Genomic DNA, 27,411 nt, shown 5'->3' with positions numbered 1-27,411 from the left:
GGTCATTTTCCTTGTAAGTAAAATGAGGATAATGATAGTACCTACCTTATAGTGTTAACATCTATGAAAAATTTAGAATAATGCCTGCCTGTGGTAATGTTTGCTATGGCAATGATGGTGAAATTGTCAGTTTTGTATCTAAGTAAGTTATGATGCAACAGCTGCCCCCCCCACCTTTTTTTACACCATTTCCCATTCTAATATTTGCAGCTTTTAGTCTAGGATGATCCATTTATCTTAGAATGAACACTAGTTTTGTTGTGGTCCCACTTTAGGCTTTGCTTGATACAAAGAATTTACTTTTAAACCCTTTCCCCCCCACTCCTCTTCCTTTCATAGAGTTTAATTCTCGAATAAATGATTTTGCTTTGTTTTGTTTCAAGAAAAAAAAAAAAAAAAAAGAAGGAAAATGACAGATTTTTCACCGTAAGCTTGTGACCAGGGTTGTTGTGGAGCCTTCCTCTAAAAAGTGCTCTGCCTCTGGTCTCCCATGGGATGGTGGCATAAGGTGATAGTTAAGGTCTGGCTTTGACATCAGAAATGTCTAGCTCTGTCTGCCATTTAATCATGCGACCTTGATAAAAGTACTTATCCTTTTAGAAGCTTGGTATTCTTTTATTTAATACCTACATCATAAAGTTCTAATAAGGATTGAATGAAATAACGTATGCAAAATGTTAGCTCAGTGCCCAGCATATATGTGCTCAATAAATGGTACTTCTTATCATTGCTATTTTTATTAGAGATTGGGATTAGAGGTGGGATGGCGACTATCCCTTGGAGTTCTCCTGTAGATTATTTCAGACAAATGGGGTTTCTACCAACGGGTGGGAATGAAAGTCTTAGGGCTATTATGTTTCTGATTATTTTTCTTTATCTCCTTTGCAAAGGTTTTAATTTTTCCTCCTCTGGAAGAGAAGATGTAGATGTGAGAACATTAGGAAATGGTAAGATTGCAACAGCATCACTTGACTAGAACTAACTTTCAGACTATCACCCTTCTCAGACAGCAGGTTCACTGTAGTTGCTCAGTTAAAACCAAAGTGGGCAAAGCCCAGAGCTTCTCCCAGTGAGGAGGCTTTGCGAATTATGGAGCTACCTTTATAAATTATATGATTATGTCTTAACAGGAATCATGTGTTCAGAAGCCATCCTTATTGCATACCTATAGGTTCTAAGGGAATTTTATGTGCATTAACAAGGTGGTAACCAAGTTTTTCCAAAAGTTTGATTATTAATTGTTCCATTTGCTAACATTTCAGCAGTACCAGTACAGTTTTCAAAATGCACATCTTCATTTAAAAAGTGATTCTGTTCTCTTAGCCTTCATTTCTCTCATTTTGCATTGTTGCATTACAAGAAAGATGCTGAGAGTTAATAGTCCCTTCCCCTTATGGAATCACAGCTTTTCCATTTCACTAGTGGATTAGGCTAGGAGGATGGATTTCAGCTTGGTATACCTGGGCATTGCTGTGTGTAATAATGTTACCTTTGTGTAACCAAATCAATTAGCAGTTGTTTGGATTTTATTTTGTAATTAACACAGGCTTGTTCATGGACTTTTGGGAGAGCAGTCATTTTCACATGTTGCCTGTCCTGGGGTTTAGCAGCCCCCCAAAAAGCCCCTTGATTCTTTTCACACATTCTTCCCTCCCCTAGATGTAGTCATGTCACTAAACTTTCAGTCCTCTAGAGCTCAACTCGTTTTTTCACACCTCCTAACCCTCTTGCATTGGCCCAAATGTTAACTCCATCAACACGTTTCTGTTTCATGACGGGGTGTGTGCTGCCAGGAAGGCCCTTTGCAATTGAGCTGGTGAATCCTCATAGAGTACATTTCACTTCACAAGAAATTAAGGAACTTCAGCAGGTAAACCACTTCATGACATGGAAATCGTCATGTTTCTGCAACTCTGTAACTGAACTAGAGTTGCTAATTGTTTTTCTTTTTCTGCTACTACAGAAAATTAATAATTCGTCTAACAAAATCCAAGTCCGTGACTTGCAGCTTGTCACAAGGTAAGGGTAGACTCACTGGAGACGAACTCAAAATGGAAGTTTTGGTTGTAGGTCATGTATCTGTTAAGGGAATTGTATCCAGAACATATAAAGAACTCTTACAACTCAGTAATACGAAAACAACCCAATTAAAAATGGGGAAGATGATTAAGTGGACATTTCTCCAAAGAGGATATTATGTTTATGCATGAATACATGAAAAAAAAAATGCTCAATATCATTTGCCATTAGGGAAGGGCAAGTCAAAACGTCAGTGATATCCCACTTTACTCTCACTAGGGTGGCTCACTAGGATGGCTATAATCAGAAAGACAGAAAAAAACAAATGCTGGCAAAGATGTAGAGAAATGGGAACCCTAAGAAATTGCTGTGAGGTTATGTGTGGCCACTTTGGAAGACAGTTGGCAGTTTGTCAAAAGGTCAAATGTAGAGTTACCATTATGGCCCAGCAACTCCACTTCTAGATATATACCCACAAGAAATGAAAATGTACACCCACACAAAGACTTGCTCATGAATGTTCATAGTAGCATTATTCATAATAGCAAAAAAGTAGAAACAACCCAAATGTCCATGGGTAACATATGGTATCTCCATACAACAGAATATTATTCGATAATAAAAAGGAATAAAGTACTGATACATGCACCAACATGATGAGCCTTGAAAACATTATGAAGTAAAAGAAACCAGACACCACACACCATGTATTGTATGCTTCCATTTTATATGAAATATTCAGAGTAGGGAAATCTATGGAGACAAAGTCAATTAGTGGTTGCCAAGGGCTAGGGGAAACAGGAAATGGGAAGGAACTGCAAATAGGGATGGAGTTTCTTTTTTGGGGTGATGAAGTATTCTAAAATTAGATTATGGTGATAGCTACACAACTCTCTAAACATGCTAAAAATCACTGAATCGTACAGTTAAAATGGGATAAAGCTATTTTTGAAGAAAGGGAAGTTGGGGCAAGGCTTAAGTGTATTTTGTGTGTTTAGACAAACTTTCTTTTCTTGTTTTTGTTTAGAGAGGCAATAGGACATATGAAAGAAGGTGAAGAAGAAAAGACCAAATCCTACAGTGCCTTAATATGGACAAATAAAGCCATACAGAAAAAAGACATTGAATTCCTAAATGACATAAAGGTAGTTAAATGCTCTATTTTTTTTTTTTTTTCTGATTGCCTATAAAATATTTCTTTGTCTTTTAGATTGTTAGTGGCAAGTCACAAAGCATGGGCTTGGGGGAATGTGAGACCTGCTTTCAAATCCTGGCATTGCCATTTACTGGTTGAATGACTGGGCAATTCATCGAACCTGTTTGAGAGGCAGCATTGCTAGTGATTGAGATCCTGCCTCTGGGCACAGATTGCTTGGCTGCATATCCTGAATCTGCATTTCCTAGTTGTGTGACTTTGGACGCGTTGCTTGGCTTCTTTATGCTTTGTTTCCTTCATCTGTAGAATTAGAAGAATGAAATGAGTTGTCATGTGAAGCACTTAGAACAGTATCTGGTACATAGAAAACGTGAGCAATGCTATTATTATATTTGGCCATCCGTAGAAAGGAAATATGAAATAGAATTGTCTAATAGAATTGATGCTAAGATAAAGTGTATAAATAAAATGTTATAAATTTGTCTTAATGTTTATTTTTGAGGGAGAGAGAGAGAGACAGAATGGAAGTGGGGGAGGGGCAGAGAGAGGGGGAGACAGAATCTGAAGCAGGCTCCAGGCTCCAAGCTGTCAGCACACAGCCCGACACGGGGCTCAAACCCATGAATTGTGAGATCACAACCTGAGCTGAAGTCGGACTCTTAACCAACTGAGCCACTCAAGCGCCCCAACATGTTATAAATTTTTAAGAAGGATAATATATGTACAGCACAAATTTTGGCATGTGCTAGGTTTTCCTTCACATGAGCATACGGCACTGTAGAGGTTCTGCCTGTTCCTTTGCATGTTTCTTCCCACCTATCCCCATCTCTTCCTGTAAGGATAATTTACTCTCAAATGCAAGGAATGAGCATAAATGGATATAGAGGTCTGTATAGTTATCACAACGTTGTTAAAATGGGCAATATTTTGTAATAATCTAGATGACCTACTAGAGGAGACAGACTTCATCTTATGGTTTATCTGTATGATGGATACTGCTAACCAGCTGTTAGAAATTATGTGGTAGATGACTATTGACAAAGGAAAATGTTCCTGATAAATGCTCAGGGGAAGAAAACAAGCTATAAGAGTATTTATTGGGTGATACATTGTGATTTAAACATACACATGAGAAGGGTGCCTCGGTGACTCAGTCGGTTAAGCATCTGATTTGGGCTCAGGTCATGATCTCATGGTTCATGAGTTCGAACCCCATGTTGGGCTCTGTGCTGACAGCTCAGAGCCTGGAGCCTGCTTCAGATTCTGTGTCTCCCTCTCTCTCTGCCTTTCCCCCGCTCATGCTCTGTCTGTCTCTCTCCCTCAAAAATAAGTAAGCATTAAAACATATACATGAGTGTGTGTTTCTGTATACACATATATGCAACTATGTAGAAAACAAATCGTGTGGCAAAAGATACCATAAATAGGATTTCTACTTATGAAAAATGCAAACACCCAATAGAGAAAAATAGACAAAGGATCAAGCAGCTGAAAAAGAGCAACTGCATATGGCCAAGGATCATCTGAAAAGACGTTCCACTTTGGATTAAAGTAACAATAAGACATCACTTTAGTCCTCTGAGACTAGCACCTATTGGTTGGCATGGAGAAGACTAGTTGCATACTTTGTCAGTAGAAATGTAAAGTGTTTAGCCTTTTTTGGAAAATAATGTAGCAGTGATTCTAAAAATTAAAAACGTATTCGTCTTCTACCCAGCACTTCCACTACTGGCAATCTGTCCTGAAGAAATAAAACTCCAGGGCTTAAGGATATGTGCACAAAGATGTTTACTGACTTTATTCAAAGTGGCAAAATCAATCAACAACAAAGTGAACTTCCTTCAGAAAGGAAATGGCAGGGGCACCTGGGTGGCTCTGTCGATTGAGCGTCTGACTTTGGCTCAGGTCATGATCTCACAGCTCGTGAGTTCGAGCCCTGCGTCAGGCTCTGTGCTGACAGCTCAGAGCCTGCAGCCTGCTTCTGATTCTGTGCCTCCCTCTCTCTCTGCCCCAACCCACTCGCATTCTGTCTCTGTCTCTCTCAAAAATAAATAAACGTTAAAAAAATTAAAAAAAAAAAAGGAAATGGCAGAGGAAGCTGGAATATTATAAAGTTATTAAAAAAAACTAAAACAGCATGTGATCCCATTTATGTTATTGTGTGTATATATGCCTAAAATTGTTGGAAAAAAGGATAGAAGTAGGTCCACACCTATGACTCACAGAAACACACATGACATTATGAGAAAGAAAGTGAAGTGCAGAATAATGTTTATAGTATGAATCATTCACCTGTTTAGACACGTTCATCCCTAACACGGGGGTGGGTGTTGACTAGATCACCCCCAGTGGGCCTCCAGATCTTATGTTCCATGAGTCTATATCAAAAGCCATTTGGTTTTTAGCCCATTATCTGCAGCCTTTAGAATGATAGTTTAGACAGATATTCTTAAGATTGGAAAACAAATTTCTAAACCACTATTTCACCACATATGTAAGTCATTCAGAATTCTGAGGGGAAGATGAACTCATTTAAAAAATAGATTTGGGGCACCTGGATGGCTCAGTTGGTAGAACATGTGACTCTTGATCTTGGGGTCGTGAGTTCAAGCCCCATGTTGGGTATAGAGATTACTTAAAAAAAAAATGCATTCATAGTTTGAAGGTAGCCCTATTCACAGCTAATTTAGAAATAATGCTGAATAATGTGAAAGATAATTTTTGTAGGTACAGAGTGAGCAATGAAAGGGTCTATTTTAATGGTTCATAGCTCAAATGGACTGATGGGAGTAGCTGACTTCTAATAATTTTTTTGTGTTGGGGTTAAAACTATTTTCAAATATTCCTATTGTCATCAAGAATAGAAAAACTGAGGGGCGCCTGGGTGGCTCAGTTGGTTGAGGTTCTGAGTTCAGCTCAAGTCATGATCTTATAGTTCATGAGTTTGAGCTCTCTGCTGTCAGTACAGAGCCTGCTTTGGATCCTCTGTCTCCCTGTCTCTGCCCCTCCCCTGCTCTTGCTATCTCTCTCTCAAAAATAAATAAACATTAAAAAAAAAATAGAAAAACTGAGTTACTACCCCATTTTGAGAAAAAGTCACTTCAAATTTACTATTTGTCTCTTCTTTTTTGTTTTTTTCACATTTATTTATTTATTTATTTATTTATTTAATTTAAAAAATTTACATCCAAGTTAGTTAGCATATAGTGCAACAGTGATTTCAGGAGTAGATTCCTTAATGCCCCTCACCCATTTAGCCCATCCCCCCCCAACCCCTCCAGTAACTCTCTGTTTGTTCTCCATATTATGTTTTGTCCCCCTCCCTGTTTTTATATTGTTTTTGCTTCCTTTCCCTTGTGTTCATCTGTTCTGTGTCTTAAAGTCCTCATATGAGTGAAGTCATATATTTGTCTTTGTCTGACTGACTAATTTCGCTTAGCATAATACCCTCTAGTTCCATCCATGTAGTTGCAAATGGCAAGATTTCATTCTTTTTGATTGCTGAGTAATACTACATTGTATATATATACCACATCTTCTTTATCCATTTATCCATCGATGGACAGTTGGGCTCTTTCCATACTTTGGCTATTGTTGATAGTGCTGCTATAAACATTGGGGTGCATGTGTCCCTTCAAAACAGCATCCCTGTATCCCTTGGATAAATACCTAGTAGTGCAATTGCTGGGTCGTAGGGTAGTTTTATTTTTAATTTTTTGAGGAACCTCCATACTGTTTTCCAGAGTGGCTGCACCAGCTTGCATTCCCACCAGTAATGCAAAAGAGATCCTCTTTCTCCTCATCCTCGCCAACATCTGTTGTTGCCTGAGTTGTTCGTGTTAGCCATTCTGACAGGTGGGAGGTGGTATCTCATTGTGGTTTTGATTGGTATTTCCCTGATGATGAGTGATGTCGAGCATTTTTTCATGTGTCGGTTGGCCATCTGGATGTCTTCTTTGGAGAAGTGTCTATTCATGTCCTTTGCCTATTTCTTACTGGATTATTTGTTTTTTGGGTGTTGAGTTTGATAGGTTCTTTATAGATTTTGGATACCAAGCCTTTATCTGATATTTCATTTGCAAATATCTTCTCCCATTCCGTCAGTTGCCTTTTAGTTTTGCTGATTGTTTCCTTTGCTGTCCAGAAGCTTTTTATTTTGATGAGGTCCCAATAGTTCATGTTTGCTTTGTTTCCCTTGCCTCCGAAGACATGTTGAGTAAGAAGATGCTGCAGCCAAGATCAGAGAGGTTTTTGCCTGCTTTATCCTCAAGGATTTTGATGGCTTCCTGTCTTACATTTAGGTCTTTCATCCATTTTGAGTTTATTTTTTGTGTGTGGTGTAAGAAAGTGGTCCAGGTTCATTCTTCTGCGTGTCGCTGTCCAGTTTTCCCAGCACCACTTGCTGAAGAGACTGTGTTTATTCCACTGGATATTCTTTCCTGCTTTGTCAAAGATCAGTTGGCCATATGTTTGTGGGTCCATTTCTGGGTTCTCTATTCTGTTCCATTGATCTGAGTGTCTGTTCTTGTGCCAGTACCATACTGTCTTGATGATTACAGCTTTCTAATACAGCTTGAAGTCTGTTGTCTCTTCTTTTTTAAGAGTATTCTATTTCTAAGGAAAAAAAAAGTTGTTTGCGTATGTGTCTGTATTTCTGAAAATTCATCAGAATGGGGCCAGAAGAATGCAATGTTAAAGTAAATAGTTTCCTTTTGTCTACTGAAAACAAGCAGACACAAAACACACAGGAGTGTGTGCTGAACGAGTGTTATATTGGAAGCAGTGGTGGGTCTCCCAGCTCAGTCAGTACTTCCATTGACTAGGACTGGGAGTGAGTACTAATACAGGGAGAGGAGCATTCCTTAGTCACTCATTTAAAGGCCAGTTATTTCTGTATTCTACAGTGAAGGCTGTATCTGTACAGATTCCTTAACAGTTCAGCCATGTCCTTTTTTTTGTCTCTTTGGCCAGAGAAATGTCAGACCTTATGTAGACAGCATATCTCAGCAGAACAACATGCTTCTAAACCCAAGAATTATGGAATCATAAAACCTACAAGTTAGGAGGGACCATTGACTCACTGCTATGATCAAAACAGTCACACCATTTCAAGTGTAGTCTTTGTCAGAACTTGCTCTTTCTTTCTGGGTGGAAAACTTGATAGAGGGGAGACCAGACAGAAATCTTTGTTCTCTTAGCATGGCTTCAGGGACTCCCAAGTCGTATAAATTAGGAAGGAGTTGTTCCAACAAGAAATGGCAGAGGATTCAAAGTTCTCATGAACCTACATTTCTGGTTATATCCAACATCTATTTTTAAAACTTAGAATTAGTTGACCTTTTACAATTTTAATCTCTATTTCTTATTTTATGTCTTGTGACAAAAGGAAATCTCTGAAGAAAAACAAGGCTGTGCCCCTAAAAAATCTAAATTGTCAAAAGCATGTAGTATTGTTATTCTCAAGTAACTTGAACTGGGCTTACAAATACTGAGAGGTCTTGATTTATTGTACACACTTCTTTGTAGTTATTATATTGAAAATACTACCCTAAACAGTGATGTAACTTAATTTTCCAGATAGATCTTTTCATATAACCAAAAAAAATAACCTAGTGAGTAGGTATATGGTTGTCCTTCAAACTTGCACACTGCCCATACACACAAGTGATGCCAAGGTCTCACCTTTTACAGAAAGCCATTTCTCACCTCAGCCATTCACCCCACTGTTAAATCATCTGTTGGGTCGGGGAAAAAAAAGGTAAGAACAGATCTTCTAGAAGAGCTCTGTTAAAGTAAAGGATAGACTAGAACTCTGGGGTCCTAATCAATTTGTTAAATATTAGACTAAAAGAGACCTTGGGGATCATTTACTTCAAAGCCTTTAAAAAAAAATGTTTATTCATTTATTTTTGAGAGACAGAGCACAAGTGCACACAAGCAGGGGAGGGGCAGAAAGAGACAGAAAGAGAGAGAGAATTCTCAGCCAGCTCCGAGCTGTCAACACAGAGCCCAGCGTGGGTCTAGATCCCACCAACTGTGAGATCATGACCAAAAGCGGAAATCAAGAGTTGGAGGCTTAACTGACTGAACCACCCAGGTGCCCCATCCAAATCCTTTTTTAATGGCATACGGAGGCCCAGAAAATGAGTAACTATGGACTAGGTTATGAGAAGTTCCACAGAGCCTGAACCTTTGGAAGTACGATTTATTATAGTACCAGTATCTACCCTGACAGAAGACCTCTGTGGTGAGCCATGGATGACAAAGGAGACACTGAGACCTGCTTCCCCGGGTGCCCTGGGAGCAAAGCTGACTCCATGGTTGTGTAACATATCCTCCTCTAGGACTTAAAGATTGACCAGAAAACACCCCTCCGAGTCCTGCATCGGAGGCCCTTGGCTGTGAGAACTCGCATCATTCACTCCATGGAGACGCGCTATGTGGATGAACATCACTTCCACCTCTACCTGAAGACTCAAGCTGGCACGTATCCTTTCGCCTTTCGCCCAAAAGTAATCTAAGCGGAACCTTAGTGGAAGAGTTCACGCTGCCCCAGAAGATAGGTTCAACTTGATCTAGGAACAATTAGGGTAAGGATTAGGTTGGAGAAAAATTCTGTTTTGGGGTGTGTGTGTGGGGGGGTCCCATTTAATTTGTATTTTTCAAAATGACTTTTTAAACCATGAGTCAGCAGCCAATAGAGTGTGAACCTTAAAATAGTCACAGTGTCTCACACAATGCACACTGCATAGTAAGTACTCAGGAAACAGTTCTGATTGATTCATTTATTGATTTGTGTCTTCATAACATTTTGCAAGTCGCGTTTTCATAACGACATTTGGGTCCTTTCAGTATTTGCAGCATTTGCCCCAGATTATTAAACACTGATAGTAGATGGGAGTGGCCCTACTTTACATACTGATCTACACTTTATTTGCCCACTGGCCCAAAACAAGAGAACAGTCCACAAATGATCACTTCTTCATATTGGGCTCTGCTTTGTATGGTTTTGTATTAACCCTGAGCTGCTGGTTAAAATACATCTGGCAGTTGCCTTAGTCCTAGCTCTAGTTTACTTTTCAAAAGTGCTCGTAATATTTGTGTGTTTGTTTTTTGTTTTTATATTATTTAGTGATCCAATAGTATGAAGTGATAAAATACTTAACTAGAATAAAACTAATGATCTACTTATGGATCGAAGACAAAAAAAAAAAAAAGTTATTTTAATCACCAACTAGCATTGTCACCATATTGCTGTAATTAGTCTGTCTCTCTTTCCCCACCAACCTCCTCCCGCACCCTGCCCCTTGACATCCCAGAAGCAACCAGAATTTGCAAAGGTGAAATAGGTGTATGTTATTTACTCTTAAAATCTTTTCAACTTTTGGTTTAGATCGAGGGATTGATCTGTTGAGAAGACAGCAGGCAGACCTTTGTAATTCTGTTGTTTGGAGCACATTTGCCTACTGTAGATGGAATGTCAAAGAAATCACTTCTTTTTTGTTGTTGTTGTTCCCACTCTTTTTACCTAATTCCAGTTTAGGTGTAGTGTGCTCAGGTGAAATGCAGTGGTCTTTTGAAGAAACAAGTATCTTTTCAATCTTACTAAAACGTTTTTAGGACTAGCCAAGTACCTGAATTTAAGGGATTAGCCAAGAAAGACTACTTGGTAAAGCTTTAGATACCATGTGGTTATACACAGAAGTATGTGGATTTTTCACATACATTGCTCAGTACACTGAACTAGTTCATTTGACTTATACCTCATCCTTCTGGATATGAATAAGAACATTCTGGCCCTTCCAGTTGGTTATTCTGGGGCTTTTTGGTCATGTCCCCTCATCATTGCTCCTCAGAAGTAGCATTCTCTAAAGAAAGTGAGAGAAAAAGAATTATAACTGTTATGTAATTATGCATTTAGTAAAGAAGGCAGTTACTAGATAATTATATGTCTTATCCTTGAGTCAAAACATTTGGTGAAAGTAGAGTGAATAAACTTTCAGAAAGTGAGGACATCATATCAGCATGTTAATGGTGGAAGTGTTTTATCATCTAAGAATAAACTTACTTTTCCTATTCAAATTATATCAAGTTTTTATAGTAAGTGCTGGTTTATAGAACACAACATAACACTAAATGAGTTTTTACTGAATGCTAGCAAAATTATATCTTTCAGATAAATATTTTCAAGCCTGTAGTAGAGTCCTGTGTAAGGAATATTAATATAATCTTAATAAGTAATTCTAGTATTAACCATTGACTTCAAAATTCGAAGACCTATGAGGGAAACACAAAATTGCGCCTTTAAAAGAAGAATTAACCTAATTCTTTTGTTAACCATGCAAGAGTTGCAAACAAGAACTTAGGTCCTTTGATAATCCTTCTGAAGGACATTTCTCAAGACTAAATTAATATTCTCATTGTCCCTCCCATCCTACTCCTATTGTGTCACTGGGTCACATTACCAGGAAAGCCATCATTGAGGTTACTCTGTGTGTGACCCTGTGGAAACTTATCATTTGGCAGATGCCAGCTGACATTATTGAAAAATGAGCCCAAAAAGATGACAAAATGGAATTTGTGGCAGAGAAAAAATAGCTAAGGTTTTGTTTTACTTAGTATTGAACTACAGTTAACTTAAAAAACTCCATATCCATGGGCCCCTGGGTGGTTCAGTCGGTTAAGCGTCCAACTCTTGATTTTGGCTCAGGTCATGATCTCACAGTTTGTGAGTTCAGGCCCCGCCTGGGGCTCGCATTGACAGCACAGAGCCTGCTTGGGATTCTCTCTCTCCTCTCTTTTTGTCCCTTACCCTGCTCGTGTGCATGCGCATGCACACACACTCTCTCTCAAAATAAATAAATAAACTTAAAAAAAATGTACATCCAGGGTCGCCTGGCCTGCTCAGTCAATGAAGTGTGCGACTCTTGATCTTGGGTTTGTGGGTTCAAGCTCTACACTGAGTGTAGAGATTACTTGAAACAAACAAACAAACAAAACTAAAAAAAAAAAAAAATTCCATAGCTGAACTTTGGCACTTGGAGGTAAACTAAAGAAAAAAAGAAAGTCATGACTTTTAGTGCTGAGTCCTGCTGTTGGCTTCCAAGCTGGTGGGAACCAGTTTGCCAGAGCTTCTTTTCTTCTTTTTTTTAATTTTTTTTTTTTTTAACATTTATTTATTTTTGAGAGACAGAGACAGAGTGCGAGCAGGGGAGGGGCAGACTGAGAGGGAGACACAGAATTGGAAGCAGGCTCCGGGCTCCGGGCTCCAAGCTGTCAGCACATAGCCCGACACGGGACTCGAACCCACAAACTGTGGGATCATGATCTGAGCCGAAGCTGGACGCTCAACCGACTGAGCCACCCAGGTGCCCCCAGAGCTTATTTTCTAAGACACACATCACTGGTCACAGCTCGGAAATAACCTCACCCTTGTAACATTTCTGCTTTTGTCTGTCCTTTCACTTTTACCTATCAAATCTCACCAAACAGTTGGTGCTGCATAGCTATCTCCATTGTTTCCTTAAACAAATCCCAGCTACATTAAAGAGTTTGTACATGGAGACTTTGGGAGAACCAAGCCGAACGTTGGCTCTCTAATGAATATGACTGCAGACATTCTTGAGCTGGATGTTGAGGTAAACCATTTTATTGTGGAAATGCCTGTTTGTACATTGAATTCAACAAAGTTCTGCTTTTTGGGGGGGGGGGGCATTAAGCCAAACAGGTACCTATCTCCATTCAAAATAGTCAAAATCTCACAGTAGCATTGTATTGCAGGGAGGGACTCTTTGGAATTTTTATCTTTTTAAAAAATACAAGGTCTCATTTGTGATTTTTGCAAATATATAGCTAATTTGCTAACCAAGTTGCTTTACATGTGGCATGAGATATTAAACCCTTAAACGGAGTGAGGAAATGATGCTTAAGAGCCCTTCATATGTCCTTTGGACTCTAGAGAGTTAATTCCCATACCTGTTTTGTTTCAGGAGTTTCAGATTGCTCAGAAACATACATTCAGGACAGGGATAGAAAATGAGATGAGCCAACGATTATTTATAAAAGCAGTTCTGTAAGGGACCTCTATGATATGGTACAAATTCTCTGCTCTAAGTCTGAATTGAAACAAGGTTAAATTCTTAAGTATTTAGAAGAGTGGCATGAATAGGTCGTTCAGGAAATTCTCCATAAGTATTTTTTCTCATTTGAGCATCAGTAGGTATTGAGTCACAAGTTGTGTCTCTGACAAATACCTGTTGAGGAAGGTGGTCCCTCTCCCAACCCACCCCCCAACAAAAACAATTTTAGGAGGCTAGCATTTTGCACCTGGGATTGATGTTATAAAAAGAAGTGGGTATAACTGCCTAGTGTGAAAACATCTATGGTAATCACATGATCACTGGAGCATTAATACCTTACTGGCAGTTTTCTTCAAAGCTTTCAGATTAGATTTTATACAGCTCCTGCAGTATAGCCAGTGACAGCACCTTCAAGGTTGCAGGGAGCCTTCTCATGAGACTTATTTTGAGGAAGACAACCTTTAGTTGAAGAAAATCTCAACTGCATTCATCTTCCTTGATTTCAGTTCTTAGAACAGTTTAGGAATATCAGAGTCACGGGCCAGTGTTCCTCATCCCTGTTTGTCCATTGGAATCACCTAGGGAGCTTTTGAAACCTCTCCTGCTTTCAACACATACAAGATCATGGTCTGAAATGTTTAGTTTTCAGGCATGAGAGACAACCCATGAACTTATATATGGGTGTTAAGTACATGGCTGTGTTCTGAAACAGAACCAAAATATCTTGGGATTTCTAAAAAATACACACACACATACACACATACCCAATTTTCCTGATTCTGGTAGTAACTTGTAGATTAATTAAAAAAAATCATGTCTAGTAAATCATACTGGGTTTTAAAATTTAAGTCTCAAAAACAAAACAAAACAAAACAAGACATGGGTACAGTGGATTTCTTTTAACTTTTCTCTCAAATTAGGCCCTCTAGGGTAGTTAAGACAAGGTGTAATTTCATACTTGTAAAGCCTAGGAAGTGATTGCTTATGTGGAGAAAAAATTGTCTGCTACTGTAATTTCACTATGACTTAAAGGTTTTGTTCTAGAAGAGCCAAACCAGGTGAGTAGAGATAGATAAATTTGATTTTTCAAGAAACAAAACTTCTGAAATGATACTCAATGATCATTTATTCTTTTCTAGTTCCAGGCGCTCTTTCATATTCATTTATTTTTCATTTGGTTGCTAGGTTACAAATAACACTATAAGTGTATAAACTGCTTGAGTATTTGTTAAATGCAAGATGGGAAAATGAAAATGATCTGAAGAGTAAAATTTGCTGAGACTTCCGAGGGAAAGTTGGTCTTGCTCCCTGAGTTTGTTTGCTACTTTACCCATAAATAACATTTAGAAAATTTAGAGGTACTCTAGTCTCTTACTGTTCAAAGGTACAGTTAATAACTGGCTGATAATCAAATACTCTGTGAATTCAGAAACAGACCTTGGGCCCAAGAATCTCAAGGCCTCATGCGGATTTTAGAGTGTTGAACTGTGGTATTTAATGACTGTTCTTCAAATGCAGTTTCTTCTGTTGTGTTATATTAACACTATTAAGTTTAGAAGCATTATCAGCAAATGCTTACTGGAACAGTAATGTTTTAATGTCTTGTTTTCTTCCTTCTAGTCTGTAGATGTTGACTGGCCCCCTGCTCTGAATGACTAGCTTTCAAACTTGGAAACACAGAGTAGGGTTTTCGTGGCACGATGTGGACATCCGTTCAGCATACACTGTATGATGGCTGTTTACTCACCATAACAGTGTCTTGGAAACCATTTGGATCATGTTGATCTATATATTTTAACATTTGTTGTAACATCTCAGGATCTATATATGTGTATATTTTGTGTTAAATGTTCTAAGGATATCTTATGATTTTTCTTGTTCCCTCTCCAACCCCCACAAGCCAAACTATGAATAATGGAAACATTCTCTTAATTATTCCATTTAGAGAAGTACACAAACAGGATGCATTCTGATAATCTGAGAAGCTAGAATTTCTTTCAGCACAATTTCCCTGCACAAGACATACCACCTTCAAAATCATGTTCTAAATTTGTTAAATGATCTTGACAAAAGATCTAGATTGATACACAGGACAGTATCCTATAATATCCTAAGATATCAAATGTAAATCTGACATCATTAATATTTTTCCCGGTAAACTTCAAGTAAGCCGTTGTCAACAGAAGTACTCTTTGGTATAATCTGTCACAAATCTTAATGACTTCAAGTTACTATTTTGACAACCTAAAAAAATCAATACCTTTCCTGGGGAGGGAAAGTGAAACTTAGGAATTGAGGTGTACCCTGGTAAGAGACTTCCATAAATCTTTTAAATAAGGAGACACAAGTGCCTTCAGTAATTTCAAACCCAGGGATAAGATTTTGAAAAATTAAGATTGCTAAACAATCTGATATATTCCAGAGTGCTTCAATATATTATCCAATTTCACACATTTGCATCAAGTGGATAGGATTTCATCATTTCCATTTTATAAATATGAAAACCAAAGAATGAAAGTTAAATGATTTGTCTAAAATTGTTAGTTACTTCCTTAGGAGGGGCTAAAACTGAAATGTCCTGGTCTTTAAGGTCCTTTCTTAATAAACCTTGTTATTGAGCACCCACTGTGTAAAGGAGGCACCTGAGAATGTCATTTAAATGCACTAACCATGAGAATTGACTTTTAGAATTCAGATACCAAATCAAGGAGCTTACCAAAAAAATAGCCCAAGTATATTTCATATGATCTCATATGATGACCATTTGTTAGTAAGTTGGTACTATGAAGAGAGAACAGGAAATAAGCCAAACCTAAAGAAAATGGATGGGTCATTAAGAGGAATGTTTCAGCAATCTCATTAAAATTTGAGATTTAAGTATAATTTGTCACCCTGATTCAACTATCTGAGCTTATTTTAAAACACATGTGACTTGGATGGTATTGGATTATTGTTTTCCATCTCTTCATTAAACCTACTTCATAGATACCAAGATGTATTATTCATTTTAGAAATCAGGAAAATTATTTAATTGACATGAAGTTCCGTATGTGAATACTAGCAAAAACTTTTTTCACTATTTTCAATGCCAGAAAGTGAGAAAGGGATAACGGAAATAAACTTCTGATAAACAGGGAAGAAATTTTGTGTGTTTCTCCATTTCTGGGGAAGTTTTGCCACAAAAGATTTAAATAATTTGGGAGATAGTCTTTTGCATGTTTCTTGTGGCTCAGCCTTGAATTTAGTGGAATCTCCAAACTGGAAAAATTAAGAACTTCCTTAACAGATTTCTATTTCTTAAATTTCTATTCCTGACATGCAAAGTTTTAAGCAAAAACATTAGCTGTTTATACTTTATTTATTCCATATGTTCATATATTATGAGACACAGGTTGTTAAAAGTTAACGTTAGGTCTTTGTGTTATGCAGAGCTGGGAATATTAAGTAATGAGTGCTATAGTTTCACTTTTGCCCATATAAAATTATTTTTAGTTTTGTGATCTCCCCTCATAGCTTTGTTTAAATGAAGTCTTTAATAACACTTAAAGAAAGGGCCTATTGTACTTCTTAGTATTTCTTTGTTCCAAATACAGTCTGTGATTTAGTTGAGGAAAAACAACTCTGAATACCTGGAAAAGAAAAGAAAAAAAAATATCCCAAGTAAGGTAACTGGTGACATTAACAAGTTATATGAAATAAACTTGGAAGTTAAATTTCCATTTCCAAAGAGAAAAACATTTTACTTAGGCTGATCTTTTCTTTTGGATCTTTATCCTTGATTATTAAGCCCACATAAAGAGAATGAGCTTTGACACAAGCTTTTTGGATTTTCTGAAATGGTACCCCCCTCCTTTTTTTTTTTTTTTAAGTTTTTTTTATTTTGAGAGAGAGAAAGTACATACGGGAGGGGCAGAGAGAGAGGGAGAGAGAGAGAGAATCCCAAGCAGGCTCTGAACTGTTAGCACAGAGCCTGACATGGGGCTCAAACTCACGAACTGTGAGATCATGACCTGAGCAGAAATCAGGAGTCAAATGCTTAAGTGACTGAGCCCCCTAGGTGCTGCTTTTTTTATTATGGAGAAAAAAAAAATACCGCTTTTATGATATTCATTTATTTTCATTTTGAAATAATTTCAAATTTACAGGAAAGTTGCAAGAAAAGTACAAAGAACCTTTTCCCCCTAAACCATTGAGCCAGTGATGCTTCATCACCCTGAATACTTCAGTGTGTAATTTCTACAAACAAGGACATTCTTCTTCGCCACAACAGAACCATCAACTCAGAAGTTCACATAGATATTACGACTGCGTAATCCACAGACCCCACTTAAGTCTCACCAGTTGTCCCAACGGTGACTTTCACGGGCAAGGGATCACACTTTGCATGTAACTGTTACGTTCCTTTAATCTCCACTAATCTGAAAAGTTTGTCTTTCCTTGACTTTCATTACTTTAATATTTTTGAAGATTTCAGGTCAGTTATTTTGTAGATTGCTCCTACATCTGGGTTTGCTTGATGTTTCCTTATTATTAGACTCAGGTTGTACCTTCCTCGCAAGAGTACCATAGGAGATATTATCTTCTTGCATCTTATCAGGTATTCTACAATTTTGATTTGTGCAGTTGCTGACGACTGGATTTTAATCACTTAATGAAGGTAGTGTCTGCCCCGCTCCTCCACTTTTATAGTTACTCTTTTTTCCCTTTAATTAATGAGTATCTTATAAGGAGATCATCACACTTTCATCTATTAATTTTAGCATTTACTGAAGATTTGTCAAATACTGATTTTCTAATTCCACCGTTCCTTTTACATTTCTTGGTTACCATTCCACCGAAAGGTAGAAGTTTCCCTTCTTGTGGATTTGTGGCTTCCTGTTTTATTTGACGGGTTATAATTTGTTACTTACGAATGCAAAGGCATACATGCACAAACACATTACTTTACACATATTGAAAATTGGGAGTTGTATACCAGTACTTCCAATTCCAACCTTATTCTAGTTTTCTCCCTTTTCATATTTGTAATACCTTTCTCTGACAGAAATCTGGCTCCCATTAGCCTTATTTATTTACTTGATAGATCAGTCCCCCTCCTAAATAACCAATCTCCTATTTCTTATTCCAGATCCCAGAAAGTCCCCTCTCTACCACCCTCAAATGTTCTCCTTCAGCTCCACCCAGCAGTCCCACACTGGGGCACCACCTTTGCCTCCTGTGGCAAAGTACTTACCTGTACCTTGCTCAGAATAAGTGAATGACTTTTGTCCTGAATTATACAGGAAGGGAGAGAGGCAGGAAATAAGTCAGGAAGGCAGAAAATGAAAATCTTTTAAAAATGCATTTTAGTACTCTACAAAAATTATCATTTCACAGAACAGTTACATATGCAGGTATATTCAGATATAGCTTTCCATAAAAATGCCTAATGTTTCTAAGCAACCCAACTACCTTTCCCAAGGAGGATGCTATAAATAACAAAATCTCATCAATAGTTTAAGTCAAATGACAACACAACAAAATTTTAAGTATTTGAGTTTTTTCCATTTATTACCATGAAAAAAAAATCACTGTATACAAAGATATTACAAAGGTAATAAAATATTCTGTACAACAAAAAGCATCTTGACATTTTACAAATGATTACATCTTGATGTGACATTTAACATAAATAATTGAATACCCGAGAACTTAACAAAAACCACTTTTTACAGTGCCTTCAAATTTCTTAGAGCCCCTAAGAAAGGTAATTCATTAGTTAACACCATTTTTAAGTACATTCTTTTAAAGTCATTTTATTATTTTTTTGAGAAAGCAAAAGAGAGCACAAGCAGGGGAGGGGCAGAGGGAAAGAGAATCTTAGGTAGGCTCCATGCTCAACATGGAGCTTGACATGGGGCTCGATCCCATGGTGCTGGGATCATTCCCAGAACCAAAATCAAGAGTCAGATGCTCAACCTACTGAGCCACCCAGGTGCCCCTTTAATGCAGTCTTTTAAAACATAAAACATATAAAGGGTTCATCTAGACATGGTACTTCCCAATGAAGTCTCCTGAGACTAAATTCCGTAAGTAGATCCCCAAATACTCCCATCTTCTCTATTACTACATTTTATGCAAAGCTACACTGTTTTGATTATGTAATAAGAAAAACAGCCAAGATGTTTACTTTTATCAAAAACACATTTTATTTACTCTGCTGATATCCCTGAAAACTCGATTTACTGAAGCACCATTATTTACTAATTATTATTACTGTTCACACATAACTATTTAAGGAAAAATTTTAAATTCTTTCAATTCTTTAAAATTTTAAGATTCTTTAAATTTTTGAAAGTCCAATTGTAAACTGAAGTGGAAATGAGTGGTAAGTGACAAATGATAAATTCTACCCCCTCTAAATAATTACTAGCAGGTGGTATTTTTTCCTAAAGCTATAGACATTTCGAAATGAAACATATTTAGAAAATCTTTAGGAGAAATGAATGTTTAAAATTTTTATCTGTGTTTTATTTATTAGTAACAGTAGTGGGGACATAAAGGTTTTTTCTTAACCTATACTTTTGTATCATGAAAAAAATTACAATTACTTTTGAAATTCAATCTTATCCAATGATTTTAAGTCTGTGCTTTAAATTCTGCTAAGATGTATTAGTTAAAATAGCAATTTGACTAAATCTTAGACAAAGGCATAAGATCAGACACAGACCATATATTTCGCTCTCATTAGCTGCCCACTCCTGGGCTTATGTTAAATAGCATGAAATTTTTTATTCTGTGTGCTACAAAAAGCATCCTAATTTTGCCCTTTTCATACTCAACCCCTGGGGGGGCGGGGTGGGGAAACGATCAGAAATCTTTCAGTGGCAACTTCGTTAGCTATGATGAGGCTCCCTTGTAGGAAGATAGTGCTACAACTCCCAACTCATAATCAACTTTGGCAAATAAATTAAGGATCCTAGAATTTCAGAACTGGAAATGATCTTAGGTTTGCTATATAATAGAATATAGTAGAAAATGGTTCTGTTAAAAGTAAGGCCAAATGAACAGCCTCCAGATCTGGGCACAACAGATGGTCACTCTAAAGAGAAACCCATCTCAGGGTTCCTGCTAAGGAATCTACTCCATAGTTCTCACTCTGCCATATATTAGACAGAAGGAATGTCTGGATTTAGAGATTATTCAGGGCCACAGGATACACATAGATGTTGGTTTATTAATATTTCATTAGCACTACTTAGTTTCTTGTGCATTATTTTATTTAATACAACACATCTTGTGAGGTAGGTAAAGAAGGTATTATCTGCATTTTATATCTGAAGAGAGGCCCACAGAAGGCATGATTTGTTAAATATTGCATAACCTGTAAGTTGCAGAGCTGAAAATTCACACCTAGATGTTCCGACAAAAAAAGTCCCTACTCTTTCCATTTTCCCAAGCTATTTAACATCACGTGGCAATTTCTTTAATCCCCTATTATATAACAAGTTATTGGGCACTACCGGGCAGCCTAGATCACCAATTCCAAGTCTCTCTTAACATGGACAAATTTTTTTCTGAAACATTAGGTTTAAAACTGACAACCCAGCTTTTAGAGAAACCCAGTTACCAATTTAAAAGGCCATTATAATAGTAGGTTCTGATGACAGAAATAAGAATAGTGGTTTTGAGATATAGGTACATTGGAAAGGGCATGGAGGAAACTTCTGGGATACTGGAAATGATTGTTTACATATGTAAAAATTCATCAAGCTGTACACTTAAAACTAGTCCACTTTCTGTACTTTGCAGAGTATTTTACCTCTTAAAAGAAAAAGACTGACATCTGTGAGAGCAGGAGATTTATCTCCATCATCTGTTTAATTTCTAGCACCTAACACTGTGCTTTGCACATTAGACATAAAAAAATGTGCTCTGTGAGGGAAAAAAGGGGCGCCTGGGTGGCTCAGTCGGTTAAGCATCTGACTCCTGATTTTGCCTCAGGTCACGATCTCACGGTTCATGAGTTTGAGCGCAGAGCCTGCTTGGGATTCTGTCTCCCTCTCTCCCTGCCCCCCCCCCCCAAATAAATAAATAAACTTTAAAAAATGTGCCATGTGATTTATTACATTAATACTGGAGTGTCTGTGCAAGGGTACGGTGTTGAAGAAATGCGTAGAAGATTAAAACTGCCACATACAGCAGAGAAAAGGAGCAAGGTCAGAGATGTGAAGCAATCCTAATAACTATTAAAGTTTCTACCTAATACAGTTGACAGTATAGGAAGCAGACAGTAAAGTATTTCACAAGCTGGGTAATCTTGGCATCACTGCTTTTCCTAACCTTTCCCCTTAAAAATTAAGTAACCTTTCCCCTTAAAAATCATATCCTTGTCCACATTTTATAATCCTCTGTCAGTTTTATCCTTCCCTCTTTAATGAATAGCTACCATTTATTCAACACCAACGATGCCACGGATGGTGCCAAGTGAGAGTCCAAAAGCCAAATGAGACAAACCTTTAAGGACTGTACTTGACTGACAGGATCTTGGCGACAGGCGCACGCACCGAGCTGTGTCTCAACTGGGGGAGGACTCAGCTTCACGGAGGAGAAGCCCAGTCTTAAAGGATATGTGTTGCTTAGTTTCTGGTGAGGAAGTTTATTAGTGTAAATGCCTTTTCAAATTCCAAAATCTCAATTCGGAAATTCACTCTATGATAGAAATCTAGACCAACTGACATAATGAACAGGCTTTAGGCTCCAATGGAAAGATCAGGCCTGTCTAAAAAAGGTTATCATTGCAAATTTTTATTTTATTTTAAATGAGCAAAGCCATGTCACTTATTTGTCTTCTAATGAGGATGAATATTTGCATGGTAAAATAAACACTGATGATTTAATGTACCCAGTATAAGAAGCATAATACTCATTAACAGATATAATCTTTCACTGAGACATACAAAAACATGCTTAAATAGATCTAGCTATATAATATGACATATTGATGTAAGAGTTCTCCACATTTTTATTAAAATTAAGATTAGGACATCAATCATATCCTTTACCCATTACTATTTCAAAAAATAAAAAACTCTAGCTATACGCTTTTTCAAAAAAAGTTTGTTTATTTTGAGGGCACCCACACGGTGGAGGGGCAGAGAGAGAGAACTCCAAGCAGGCTCTGGACTGTCAGCGTGGAGACTGACACAAGGTTCGAACTCCCCAACCCATGATATGACCTGAGCCGGATGCCACCGGGTCCGCTGAGCCACCCAGGTGCCCCTATATGCTTTTTAATTTCTAAGTGTCCTCTTCATCTTTGTGAGCTAGTTACCTACTACAAGGCATTAGTAATTCCTTTCTTTCGACTCCCTATATCTTGCTGTTTTCCTTTGTCCCCTTTGCTGTGAACCAAGGTACTTTTCTTTAGCAGGGTGTTTCTGCTGCAAACCCAGTTGCTACTGCATTATGCAATGAAGTCAGAAGCCTGAGCTTGTGACATCAATATAGGTTGCTATGGTAACGCTTTCCATAAGTATTACAGGCTCTTCGTTGTAGGTTCAAAAGAGGACTTCGGCACAGTAGCAAAATAGCTGGAGTTATTCAGCCTAAATTACAACAATAATTGATGTAAAAAATGTTTTATGCTAACTATAATAAATACAGATTTTTATATTAAAAAAAAAAAAAAAAGGATACGTGTTGTTGCCGAAGAGCAGAGGCCAAGTGAGTATGTTAAAGGCATGGAGGCCTGGCAGCCTGAGAGATTTTTCAAGGAATGCCAGCTATATAATAGGGCTTAAGGAGAATGTGGTATTATTGTTAACCACAGTATACAGAAGATTCTTGTTGGGGAAAAGGAATGAAGACCTATACTAAGAAAGCACTAGGAAGGAAGGAGGGAAAAATGCAAGTCATTTTTATGAGGCAGAATTAAAGAGACCAGATAACTAAGTATGAGTGTGAGGGAGGGAGAAAAGGAATAAAATGTGACTTTGAAGTTCCTATTAACTATTCTGGCTGGCAGGGTAAATGGCAATCCCATTAATGAAAGTAGAGAATCCAAAGGGGGAGCCAGTTTATAAAGGTAAGTGTGGGCAGCATGAGAGAAAGCTGAAATCGTGAGCATTGATGAGGCCACCCAGGGGGAAAAATAGCACCAAGTGAGGACTGGGGATGAGACTCTGGAAAAAATGTCAGCCTCGGAGAATCTTATCTACCACAGAAGCCTGGGAGGAGCATCCAAGGAGGGAGTGGCCAATAGGGAAGAAGGTTATGAATAGGTCAGGCAGAGCGAGGACTGACAAAAAGACACTAGATTTGAAAAGGACAGTGACTGGCCCTTTCCCCAGAATGTTATGAAACAGTAAGCCAAAGAATGGGAGCTGAGGAAATGGGAGGCTGAAAGCATTTCCCAAGCCCAGATGTGAAGGAAAAGGCATGAAGTTGGTAGGAAAGATTTTTGTTTCCTTTCTTTTTAGACTAGAGAAGACATTTACCACATTTATACAAAGAAAACCAGCACTAAATGGTGATATGAGGACACAAAAACAAGATGGGAGATAGAGGACAGTCCAAGGTACAAGTAGAGTTCATTTAGAAAAGCAGAAGGGCACCTTTTCCTTGGAAACTACGTGTGAGAGCATAAATACATTTAGAGATCAAGGAGAAGCAGGCTGCCAAATTCTTTTTAAATTATAAAATAAATTCTAGGGGTGCCTGGGTGGCACAGTCGGTTAAGCGTCCGACTTCAGCCAGGTCACGATCTCGCGGTCCGTGAGTTCGAGCCCCGCGTCAGGCTCTGGGCTGATGGCTCAGAGCCTGGAGCCTGTTTCCGATTCTGTGTCTCCCTCTCTCTCTGCCCCTCCCCCGTTCATGCTCTGTCTCTCTCTGTCCCAAAAATAAATAAACGTTGAAAAAAAATTTTTTTAAATAAATTCTACAATCAGTAAATAGCACCTGAAAAATGAGAAATCCATTGGAAATACTCTAAACACAGATGTTGCAGTATCTTAATGTGGCTTACACAGAAAAAAATCCAAAACTGCGAAACAAGTCAATTGCTTATTTAATGAAAATCCACTTAGATATTCTAACAGTCTGTGTTTAAGCTTGCCAGTGCTAATTAATATAAAATTATAGGATTCTCTTAAAAAAAAAAACCAAAAAACTCAGCACCTATGAACCACTATCTGGAGATATCCTGGGTTCATATTTTGAATAAAAAAGGAATTATACCTTCCAAGTTTTCCTTGCTTACTGGTTAAGTACTTCTAAAGTATGCTATATGCTTATGGTTTTTAAAGTTACATAACAAATGTTTTGATTTGAAATCAAATTTCTGAGAAATATCAATGGTACTTGTGTGTTTACTCTTTTTCTTCTGCTTCCTAAACTATCCAGACCTCAAGTCAAGATTTATCTTGCTCGCCTTCTCATTTCCCAGGATCATTCAACTCGGAATTTTTATTTACATGACATCCACACATTTCCCATTTTGATTGTTCCAATAAACTTTATTGGTTTGCTTGGACACTACGTAAGTGAAATGACACACTGTTTCTAGCTCGGAACATGCTCAATATTTATGGGAGATTCTGGTTGTAAAAGAGACTAAGTCTTTGACAAGCTATTTACTTAGCATCATGACAATTCCATCACAACTGCTATTACTGCCTAAATTCTACCATCATTTTGCCACTGGGATTGCTCTGCTTTCAAACAATTTGGATTACCAGTATTAATCCTTGACCTGAAGGTACATGATTCAGACATAAACCCCATGTCACATTAAACAATTATAAAAAATCCTAAGCATCTAATAATTAGAGCTGGTCTTTCAAAAAACAAAGTTCTACAATACTTTGAACATTCTATTAGTACTACACTTTGAAAGTTCTAGTAGTAGTACTTTGAAATAATTACTCGGTGCTTAATAGGAGGCAGACACTGTTCCACAAACTGGGGATTCAATAAACAAACGCTTAGTAAAGTCAGATCCTGATAAGTACGATAGACCAATATAAGGGAGAGGGGGCATGGAGTGCTCATGTGTAGATAGTTGAGTAAGGCCTTGATCAGTAACAGCTGAGTGAATCCAAAGGCTGTTAAGAAGTGAGCCACGCATGTATCAGAGAGAAACAGGCAAGGCAGAGAAAACACCAAACACAAAGAGTCTGAGGCATGAGTATAAGTGGTGTTTTTGAAGGGAGGCTCCAAATGCCTGGAGCTGAATGAGGAAAAGAAAACGGTAAGAGATGGGACAGGAGAGGGAGTGTGGGCCTGCTAATTTTAAGGACTTTGGTCTTTACTCTGTGTGGGAGTAGGGAGCCACTGGATGGTTTGAGCAGATGACTGACAATTTGACTTGTTTTAAAAATAATTATTCTGGCTACTTTTGGGAGAATAGACAGTAGGGGCACAAGGATGTAGGAGCGTTTTTGGAGGCTATAGGCAGATGATACGATAGTGGCTTAGAACAGGAAGTTGATAGTAGAGGTCAAAAGAGGTGGTGAACTTTGGATATATTCTGAAGGCAGGGCCTACCAGATTTGCTGACGGATTGGATTTGGGAGATAAAAAATGAAGGATGACTCCATGGTTTTGGACCTTAGCAACTTTAGGAGCATGGCATTACTATTACTAAGTTGGGGAAGACTGAAGGAGAAGCAAATTTGGGAGGGAAGATCAAGAACTCAGTTTTAGTTATGTCGAGTCTGAGCTTTAATTAGGTTCTGAGCAGAGATGTCAAATAATCAGTTTTGCATGCATAATGTAAGCTCCAAGTCTGGAGGTCAGGGGATAGGTCTAAGGGTAAAATTTAGGAAGAGGGCACGAAATTGGATGAGATCACAGTGAGTCAGGAAACAAGAAAGAAGAGAGGTCTAAGGAAACTTCTTCACCTTAAAGACATGGATGTAAAGCTAAAATCACAAGCAATTCTAAAGGTAGGGATTTAAGTCCGAAATGTAGAGAACTTCCCCTACCTTGAAAGCTCACTTCAACTCCCTTCTGTCCAAGTTAAATTTTTAAAGATTTTTGATTTACATATAAATTTAAGAAACTCAGGGGCACCTGGGTGGCTTAGCTGGTTAAGCATCCCACTCTTGGTTTCAGCTTAGGTCATGATCCCAGGGTCATGGGATCAACCCCTGCATTGGGCTCCACAAGGAGTGTGGAGCCTGCTTAAGATTCTCTTTCCTTCTGCCCCTTCCCCCAGCTCATACTCTCTCTCTCTCTCTCTAAAAAAAAAAAAAAAAAAAATCTAAGAAACTCCAGAAAACCCCTTAGGGGTCACCTTGGCCCATGGGTCTCAAAAATAATAAGTAATTCATTTTTCCAATGACATAGTCATTACAGGTTTCACCTTAAATTTGCTTAAAAGCAAATATCAGTTAATTCATTTACCTAAGAATACATTAATACAATATAAAAGAAGTATAAAAAAGTATATTTGGAAAAACTAGAGCCTTGCTCTCTCTCACCTTCTCCTTCTCATTCTGTCATGGGGAAATGGGATAGGACTCTAAAGACAGAATTCGCACTACACACAGCATCAGGTCACATGTTTCAAAAGAAGAAACAGTAAGGTCCTTTTAAATTTCCATTTCAGAATTGTCCTTTTATGGTACTTTCTAGCTTTATATTCAATATACCCAAAGTTGTGTGTGTGTGTGTGGGGGGGGGGGGTGTTAACGGGAAAATTGGTTTTATTCGATATTTAACATGTACTTTATACACTTATGTCAAATAATGATTTAGCCTAAGCTGAAGTATGTGCTAGTTTAATAAACCTTCATCGGATGTCAGACTCTATAGGGCATCCTAGCCTAGAAGTTCAGTCTGTGTAGATTTATCTACTCTTTGAAGCAAAAGTTCTTCTGTAAATGCTGGAATTTTTCCTCCTCTTCCTGAAGTTAGGAAATGATTTCATCCCTCTCTTTCAAGCTGTAGCTTCAGCATTGAAGATTCATCTTTCATTATATCCTGACAAATTCTCTGCCAGCTCAACAAGGAGCTCCAGAGCCAAGATCGCCTGCCTGTTAGAGGAAGGCCCTACATCCCCAAAGTTTTATACTTCTCTCTGATAAAGAAGTTTTGAACTGTCATCTTTTAAATGAAAAACAAAACAAAACAAAACCCTATGTTATAGTCTCAGAGAAATATAAAATACTGTAT

The 27,411-nt window shown here is 37.9% G+C and overlaps 1 protein-coding gene across 4 annotated transcripts in view; it reads left to right on the top strand.

The window, feature by feature from the left end:
- Window positions 1–18,384, top strand: part of PUS10 (pseudouridine synthase 10) — a 73,004-nt gene extending 54,620 nt beyond the window's left edge. For 3 of the 4 annotated variants that reach the window (XM_027072395.2, XM_015070528.3, XM_053200640.1), the window contains 7 exons: window positions 891–947; window positions 1,794–1,870; window positions 1,964–2,019; window positions 3,047–3,164; window positions 9,520–9,662; window positions 12,714–12,813; window positions 14,875–18,384. In XM_027072395.2, the coding sequence (XP_026928196.1) occupies window positions 891–947; window positions 1,794–1,870; window positions 1,964–2,019; window positions 3,047–3,164; window positions 9,520–9,662; window positions 12,714–12,813; window positions 14,875–14,913 (590 nt within the window). In that variant the 3' untranslated portion in view covers window positions 14,914–18,384. Of the gene's footprint in view, window positions 1–890; window positions 948–1,793; window positions 1,871–1,963; window positions 2,020–3,046; window positions 3,165–9,519; window positions 9,766–12,667; window positions 12,814–14,874 lie in introns of those variants that run through there. The other variant, XR_008289337.1, reaches the window with a different exon arrangement.
- The last annotated feature ends 9,027 nt before the right edge of the window (window positions 18,385–27,411 follow it).

Source organism: Acinonyx jubatus, chromosome A3 (genome assembly GCF_027475565.1).
Source record: "Acinonyx jubatus isolate Ajub_Pintada_27869175 chromosome A3, VMU_Ajub_asm_v1.0, whole genome shotgun sequence".
Classification (NCBI taxonomy): Eukaryota; Metazoa; Chordata; class Mammalia; order Carnivora; family Felidae; genus Acinonyx; species Acinonyx jubatus.
Note: the sequence above shows the minus strand (reverse complement) of the source record. Positions and strands in the feature narration are given on the sequence as shown.